This window comes from Ruditapes philippinarum, unplaced genomic scaffold (genome assembly GCF_026571515.1).
Source record: "Ruditapes philippinarum isolate M1 unplaced genomic scaffold, ASM2657151v2 ctg797_1_1_1_1, whole genome shotgun sequence".
NCBI lineage: Eukaryota > Metazoa > Mollusca > Bivalvia > Venerida > Veneridae > Ruditapes > Ruditapes philippinarum.
This window is the reverse complement of record NW_026860514.1, coordinates 1-9,049: the sequence shown is the minus strand read 5'-3', so window position 1 is coordinate 9,049 and position 9,049 is coordinate 1. Positions and strand designations below refer to the sequence as shown.

The 9,049-nt window shown below is 33.2% G+C and overlaps 1 protein-coding gene across 1 annotated transcript; it reads right to left on the bottom strand.

Moving 5' to 3' along the window:
- Positions 1-317: 317 nt before the first annotated feature.
- LOC132760434 (uncharacterized) lies at positions 318-6,419 on the bottom strand. The gene is made up of 5 exons (XM_060752417.1): positions 5,783-6,419; positions 4,410-4,634; positions 2,548-2,675; positions 1,556-1,716; positions 318-998 (listed from the first exon to the last, which is right to left on the bottom strand). Exons 2-5 carry the CDS (start codon positions 4,605-4,607, stop codon positions 469-471), a joined length of 1,017 nt encoding a protein of 338 aa, XP_060608400.1. The 5' UTR covers positions 4,608-4,634; positions 5,783-6,419; the 3' UTR covers positions 318-468.
- Between the last annotated feature and the right edge of the window lie 2,630 nt (positions 6,420-9,049).

The window sequence follows — 9,049 nt, the reverse complement described above, 5'->3', positions numbered from 1 at the left end:
TTCTTTTCAAAAGTTTTAGCCAAAGTTTTTCCAATATCCGTTTTTGTTTTGGCATATAGGCCATCACCAGTTTTTCAGTGAACAGTTGGACTCTTCTTATACTTACCACTTATTGTTCGTACTGCATCCCAGACTTTCCTAATAGGAATATTTGAATTAATACTTGAAACATATTATAACCATGATTGGCGTTTAGATTGACGAATTGATTATTACAGACTGGGATTATTACATACAGTGATTATTACAAAGAACATAACTGCAAGAATATATATGACATGTCCATATACCAACAAAATTATTTCATTTTTTGTATACAAGTCGTATACATGTATTATTGTCTGTATAAAACAAGTCATCAACAATTTTGTATTATGTCCTCAAAAAAACGATTACAAATTGCCTGCTTTATTGACGCTTACCCTTCTTTCAAGAAGATAAAAATGTCGTTATAGGAAAAAATCACAGTTAGTTTTTCTGCAATTCATTGTTAATTTCTCGTAACCAAATAGCTATTTCTGTTGATTGATCATACTTATCAATTGGCTCCATCTCTTTACAGAAATATCCGTCCTCACTTATCATAGAGATTAAATACTCTCCAATCTTTAAAGCTAACGTGCAATACTTTTCCTCCTTCGTCTCCACTGCCAGAAGAGCTGAAGCGTACGCTACCTTGTGGCTGAAACTGAATGTATATATACTCTCGTGGCAAGCTAAAGCAAAATTAATCATCGCCTTTGCACTATCTAGAAATATCTGATCCTTTGTAACTTGGTACAGTTTTGTCATAAAAATTCCATGATAACCAAGGAAAAAATATAACTGATTTGGTGAATCCCTTTTTACGACAAAGAAAGGTTCCATATTTTTTGGAGGGTTTGCAATAAGAGCACCGGTCTTTACTGACATTCGTAAAAGAAGTTCGTTTTCAAGGTTTGGTTGCACAGCCTTTAGATTGAGTAGGCCTTCTCCGCATAACTTTGCTTTTTCCAAATCTGAAAAAAAAAATCCAAAAAAATATAAACCATTGTTTAAAAATGTCTGCAGATCAATTAATGTTTATACATTTTTTTGTATATTTTCATGCTTATCCATACAATTCACACATGTACATGTAACATGTTAATGTATTTTATATTTTTAAGGACGTCTCTGTCACTTACTTGAATTCACTTGCAACTGCGAATGCCAAAAATAACTTCAGATCTTTTCATTAGAGGAGTCAATAAATATCCTGCCTGTTGGATAATTTTTACTTCGCTGATTTAAGTTTAGTTGTAGTTCGGCACTAACAACAATAAGACCAATTTGGCGAGAACTACTTTCGTGTTAAGGACGTTTTCGGGAGTTTTCATATAGACATATAGGCAAAATTAAAACTGTTCAATAAAATTTCTTTAGACTTGGCATGTTGTTAGAATATCATTTATGATAACAGAAATCAGCGAAGTATTTATTATCAAGCAAGCAACTTGAATAAAAATATCTCTTAACGAATTCTATCAATTGTAAATTCGGTTAAGTTAAGGCAATGACGTCATACAATACATACCGCCCATGTAGAGGGAAAGAAGTCCAAAGTGAGCAGTAGACAGTGTGTCCATAGTTGAGTCACCATTTGCTTCATCAAACGCCTCTGTGACACAGGCTAAATTGTAATCTGGGTTAAAGAAAGTCTTGCAGAATTCGAAAGCTGGAAACGATATATCGAATCTAAAAGAAATAACTTTAACAATAAAACACAAAAACAACATAACAATACTATGGTTAAGTACTAATATATATACATATAAAAGACACTCGTTTTAATTTCTTTTCTTTTTACACAAAGTCATATACATATTGTCCAATAATATCAGAGATATGTTTTTTTTTTGACAAAATGATCTACACCCATATATCGACACAAGCCTTCACGAGGCTAAATACAGGAGCTAATAAAACAAGTAAAACACACACAATACACTACTGGATAATGTGAAATGCTTATTTTCTTGTTCTGCAATACATTGACCTACACACAAGACATCGACACAAAACATCGGCAGACTAAATACAATTAATATGAGCTCATAAAACAAGTACAACACATTTTACCTTATAAAACCCAGTACAGGATAACAAACAGTGAATATGACAGCGTTGTAAATCATCTGTGATAAGAAAGTCCAGCATTAAGTCTTTAAGTATTAGCGAGGTTAACAGACAAAATCGTCAGCCATCTGACTAAATCCTCTGTGTGTGGCTGCTCAAAATCCCTTTATTGACACTCATGCACTTGGGATGTGGAGCCCTTAACGCATTAAATCCAAATAAAATGTATATTTGTCAATCCCAACACGTGTACTTATCATATGTGTATTATATTAGATGTTGAATTATGAAATATTTTTCAAAACAGCTATTAATTTTTAAAAATATATATTAAAGGCGTTTGGAGCTCCACACCCCGAGTATCTGTGAGTTGACATGAATGTGTGTTTTACTCGGTGAAATATATTTTTTACCCTGAAACAAAACTTAACATTCTATATAAAACATTACCTTCCTAATCTCTGGGCGCCCATTGCTATCCATGCATTCATATACGACCAAAAGTGTGTCATTGGGAATGATGAACTTTTTCTTCCTATCTCATTTTTCTCAGGGTACGAAATAAAATCTCCATTCGCCTTTACATGGAAGAATAAAGTAATTACTGTACATGTATTTTCCTCAAAGCATATATATACATTCACACAGAAATAAATGGTAATTAGAATAAAGTGTGTTCCCAGTTAAACAACTGACAAAAGACTAACCTCAAATAACTTCGTCATATTCTGTAACAAAACATTGATTGATGGTGGCTACGCTCCACCTTTACTCATTAAACATCCTCTGAGGTAGATTATTGTAGAAAAAAGGATTCTCCAAGAAAACAACAATGTCTTGAAAATTAAAATGCTGTAGCCCTTTATACAAAAACTAGGCCACTGGGCAGGGCAAAAAACAAGGTCAAAGTTCAATTATTCATCTGAAACTGTGCATAGAGTCCAAATGTTATAAATAAGCTCTAAGTAGGTCACCTGATCAAAATCTAGTTTAGCTGATATAAAAGGTCAATTCTGGGTGAAGTGAAATGTAGAGCATCGTGTCCGATTGTCAAAGCTGCAAGTTTTAGATACAAAAATGAAGGTCACTGGTCCAACACTGTGTGCGGATGATCAGGTGACCAAAATGGTCAATGGGCTCAAGAAATGGCTGCTTAAACGCTCGGTAAAAGCAGTGAAATTGAGGTAGGCATACAGTTAACGTTAAATTTATATGAGAAGTTCCGTGCAGCCTAGTTTTACATATAAATTTAACGTTAAATGTATATTAACTTCAATGTTACTGCTTTTACCGAGCGTTTAGGCCGCCTTTTTTGAGCCCATTGTACGATTTTGGTCAAGTGATCACCCGCAGTGGTCAAATCTGGGTCAAAAATTGAACTGTGCTACAAGTTCAAATTTCATAGCTCTAGCTCTGTTACAAACAGTAGGTCACTGAGTCAAAATCTAGGTTAACAATTATCAAAGTTTTCATCTCAAAACTTGTGAAGTAGATTTTGAGAGAACAATTTTAATTATTGACTATACACATACAGTGAAAACATATGATCCCAAGTGTGTGATTTCAAATTGTATAATCTTGGGAGAGGTCTACCAGATATTACTTAATGCTAAATATCTAAGCTCTAGCCCTTACAGATTGGGAAAAAAGGATGTTGTTATATCTTAAATGTTTAATGTGTATATAGTGTAAAACTTAAAACCCTTCAGGCGGGACACATTTTGACCTCATGCAGGGCTTTAATCTGAACAATCTTGGTGAAAGTCTACAAGCTAAGTATCTAAGCTCTAGTCCTTGTATTAAAACAGGAGATTTTCATGTGTATATGGGAAAGTTAAACACATTACTTATTTTGATCCCAGGATTAACAATCTTGTAAGAGGTCAACCAGACAATATTCATGTCAAAGCTAGTTCTAAAATCATAATTAGAAATGGGCAATGATGATTAGACGCAGATTTTGTGCAAATGTCTTTTGGATGTGTAACTTTAGGTATATATGAAGATAAAAACTAGATGAGTGCACTATGTATGTTTAATGTACAGCATTCCAAAATTTACAATTTACCCTTTTCTGGTTGTTTTTGGTTTTTTTCTTCAAAAAGTTAAACATAATAATTAAATGCATAAACAGTTGCAAACTAAAATATTTATTTATTAGACTGTCTGAATGAAAGATAATAAAAGTAGTTTATTATTCACAAAAAGTGAGCCTACTAGTAGGCAGTTGACCATGAACATAAATTTTGTGTAACTATGAAAGACAAATAATTGTTCAAATTGGTCACGTGACATGTAAAATCTAAATATACCTGCATAAAGTTCTTCTTAATCCTGTCAAGAAGGATATGGGCCTCCATTGTGTATCCACTTATGGCCAACAACGTGGTCAACTTATACTGAGAACATAGGTCATTGCGCACATCATCGTCCTTTAAAGAACCGTCTGCGGCAACATTTCCCGCCAAAAGTTGACTTGTTTTGTTACTTGCTTTTAGAAACTGCTCCATTACTCATACCATAGTATTTAAGTTCGTCTAAAAGTAAAATGGAAAATATTTAGCAAGTTATGAATGTATACAACCAGTCTGAACTTTGGAAAATATCATCTCAATGGCAGATAACATGTACATACACGTCTTACAAAACTTAGTTATTCTGTCATTGGTCACAATAATAAGTCAAGGCCTGAAAATTCCTTTAAACATAGGTCATTCCTACAGAAACTCACAGCTTGAATAAAATTCTTGAAATTTCCAGCAATTGCCGGTAAGGTACTGATTATGAATAGTCCTTATGAGAAAGCAAAATTGATAGATCCCTATATGACCCAGCCTATATTATCTAATTTATCAGATAAATGAACTTCAATAAGAATTTCCTACGTTCGCACGTAGACAAATGCTACTTTTTGCAGCATATACAAAAAACTTGCAAACACTTAAATCAAAGGAAAGTAGTTAATCTGACCTTGAAAAAACATGGCCTCCATGCCATGTGTAAAAAAATAGTACCTGAGAACTAAACATCTTTTATCTATTTTTTTTTTGTACATGACAGACAGACACACGTCACTCTGGCACAAAAGAAAGGTTTAAATTTAGAATTTGAATGTTTTTTTTATTTGTAGTTCATAAGGCTATAAATGGTGATTGGGGGGGATAGGGGGGGGGGTTGGCACCAAGACTGGGCGAGCACCTGCGATGAGATACTGCTTTATTTAGAAATAAGTTTTGAATTTTTTTGTATCTGCTGGAAAAAGTAGCTTTTGTCTGCACTTAAACTGACTTTAAACTGGATTTTGCCATTCATGAAATGTGCATAAAACTTTGCAATCGATTGTACTTGGTCTTCAGAAATGTAGCATATCAAGGTTAATATTCATACTGTTATCATTTAAGTTTTTGTTTATATAATAGTCCTTAAAACATAGACCTGGAAGTGTACTTTCAAATGGTTCATCATTTTACATTGTGAGGTTTGTTGTGATATGAATTTTGGCCTACTTTCACTTTGGACCAATGCAGTGCTGACAAAGCGGAATCACGTCATACAAAAATGACTGATATCGCTTCAAGTTTATCAGGTAAAAAGTCACAATCGTTTTATCATATAAATGTATGCATTCTTAGATCTAATTATCTAGAGTTCTTTAAAAAATCAATAAATAAATCGAAATCTTTACCTGTGTGTCAATGCGTATGTCCCATTTAAATGTCGCATGCACGTTTATGTGAGGGTCAGTCAGAAAGTTAATGGTAGGACAACGTCATCGCGCACTTGCAATATATGCTCCCAATTGGACTGTTACCACCATCTTCGTTAAGGTTCAGTTCGCCCGATTCCTTTTAAAAAATATCACTAACACCAATGCCAATGGCATTTTCAAAAATGCTCAATTAACTGTCAGTCACACGTTTTAACTTTAGATTTTTCACAAAATCTATCCAAAGTTTCTTACTTGTTTGGAGCCAACTATCAATGCTTCATTTTCAAATTTTTAACCCTGGTCACAAATAAATAAAAAGCTACCCAAATCATTAGTTTCGTGTAAATACCCCAAATGACTCACTAACAAGAAATAATAGCAGCGACAAGGCAATATCAGAACCTTCAAATTAATAAATCTGACTGGGCTCATAGTTCAAATTAGTCCCTGCCCGAGATCTTTCTGTACAAGTCGTATATATGAAATGGCCGATAAGTGGTTAGTTTATTATGATACGAAGATCACAAGTTTTTCGCTGGTGTTAAATTAAATTCTTTGCCGTTTATCTTAACATAAAATAGATATTCTTTATTAAATTTTAAATTGTTCATGATTTAATAACACCGTGTTTTATAAAGACATTTTTACCGCCCCCATGTAGAGGTTATACCTAAATAGGTACTATTACCGTTTACGCAACAACGAGTTTGTACACGGAATTAATGCATGCGCCATACGTGTTATTTAGTTCGAGATCGCGAAGGTATATTACGTAAACATGTAAACGTTACAATCTTCTTGTAAATCGATAAGAATGTAAATATCCAGTTGTTAAAATGGTGTAAATTAAAAAATCACTTGAAGAATGTAAACGTAAACTGGTAGGTTAGAATCCGATTTCAGCGATTTTCTTTAAATTTTAAAATTTCCATTATGTTAGTAACACTATTGCTAACCACTTTGTTGTGTGTGTACTTTCCATGTAATATTTTGATAACAGCCTTTATAGCGTGTATTTACTAAAGCATATACGATTGCATAATGTCACAAAGAGAACCGTTGACAAGATACTGTAAGGATAGATACTGTAATGACATAAAAAATATAATTGTGTATAAAACACCACTTAAAAGCTACATGTATTATATAACCAGGTGTAGTAAAACGATTTCAAATGGATTCTTGCAAGTAAATAAAAAAAATCATAACATGGTGTTTGTGATGAATCGAACCAGAGACCTTCTGATCGGTACTAATACATGTACACATATACACCAAAAGCAAATACACGCCCGGCAAACTGTCGCCCCACTTCAAAATTGTCCGACTGGCCATAGCTTTCGCGGAAGCGGTGTGTCCATCGCAGCGGCGATGGAGTATTCGTCGCAGAAGCGGTGGATAAAATATGGCCGATCGCTATATGACTGAATTTTGTTTTATGTTTTAATGTTTTACTGGAAACACTTAGTGAGACTGGAACCCACATATGTACTCTTTCAACTTATTACACGTACACGGTGCAATTCATTGCCGTTAATGCAAACACTTCTGTACAGTTTGATGAGGGGACGCCACTTGTGCCTAATTTTGGTTAAAACACGTACAAAAGTGTTCAAAACGACCCCATAATGCAACGACATCACATCGTATGAATGATTCTTTCACAAAATAACCATATTTTGGAAATTTGGAAAATTATTATTTACATTTTATCAAATAAATGACAATAAATTATTTCAACGCAGACGGCGGTGGATTTGATTACAACGCAGTGCGGTGGCCCCGATAACATTTATGTATATTTTGAAGGTTTAACTTGACGTAACGCACTTTTCAATTGAGTACAACTGACATCTGAGAAACGTGTTTATTTGATGTTTATATTATATATACGCTCGTACAAATAGATGTTCGAGTTCCGATTTCATTTTCCTTCAATTGAAAATTCCTTTGGCCGTTATTATCATAGAATAATCCATGTTCAACAATCTATTACGGGTTATTAATAAGTATCAAGTATTTTCTGTGTGTGAATGCACCATTCCAGTTTAAATGCGCATATATAGTGCCCATTTATCATTATATTTGTTCATATCAGGGATCATGCGTTTGCTGGAATGCAGGTATTAGTTATTCGCACTCCAGAGCATGTCAATTGATAAGCTTATTACACGCCGGCCTCGAGGTATACATAAGATAAAAATTCCATGGGGAAAAATTGGCCTGTGTGTTTGACGTCATTAGGCCAAAACAAAATGATCTTCATTCTTGAGGTTCTGGTAACATGCTGACAAATAATAGTGTAGGTAGGTCGGAACATATTTTTTTAATTAGTATTTTATTAAACTTTAACTGTATGTCAGATATAAACACTATAGGATACTCCATTTTTGCAATAAAATGTTCTAGATAAGGTGCGGAAATACAGGGTCGGTCAGGTTACTGGAACCACATGGTCATTTTGTTTTGGCCTAATCTCGCGTGTCTCGCGAGAATAGTCAATTAAATATTTCTTTTTTTTAAAAAAACATGAACGAATGTCAGTATATAATAAAGTTATAATTATTTTTTGAAAAAAAAAAAAAAATGTGATGAAATAATTTAAAATGAAAAAGAGATGCTTTTATCTAGATACGTGACTTAAGTTCTCGTTAAAGAAAAACAACATCCAATGAAAATGCGTTGTTAACACCACGTGGTTTACACACGCATCTGGGTTTGCCTGAAATATGAAAGTGACTTTTTACGAAAGTGAGCGAAAATGACATTAAAAATATGAATTATATCGTTTTAATAGAATTTTACAATACAATTGCAGTTTGCAAACGAATAACTTTAGAAACTAATTATATTTAATTTATTATCAAAAATAATCATAATTTTGATTTAATCGCCATTTATTTGCATAAATTCTATACACAGGTTCTGAGAACTTCCTTTCGCTCACATTGAAAAATACGAAAGTGACATATAAGATATAAAAAAAAGCTTTTAAATTTGAATTTATGCTAATATTGCAGTTTGTAGACGTATATCATCAGAAATTAATAATATCTATTGTCAAAAATAATTATTATGATGATTTATACTCCATTTATTGGCATGATTTTTATATTCAAGTTCAGCGATCTTCCCATCGCTCACAATGAAAATACTAAAGTGACTTAGGAAATATTAAATACAGTAATTGAAATTATAATAATTTTTGCAGTTTGTTGACGAGTTTTTTCATAAATGATTGAA

Excerpts from the sequence above, each read along its gene's own strand:
- LOC132760434 (XM_060752417.1), bottom strand. The coding sequence starts at position 4,607 with ATGGAGCAGTTTCTAAAAGCAAGTAACAAAACAAGTCAACTTTTGGCG. Across the intron at positions 2,676-4,409 it reads TTAAGAAGAACTTTATGCAG|GCGAATGGAGATTTTATTTC; the intron begins GTATATTTAGAT and ends TTCCATGTAAAG. Across the intron at positions 999-1,555 it reads TCTTTCCCTCTACATGGGCG|ATTTGGAAAAAGCAAAGTTA; the intron begins GTATGTATTGTA and ends TTTTTTTTTCAG.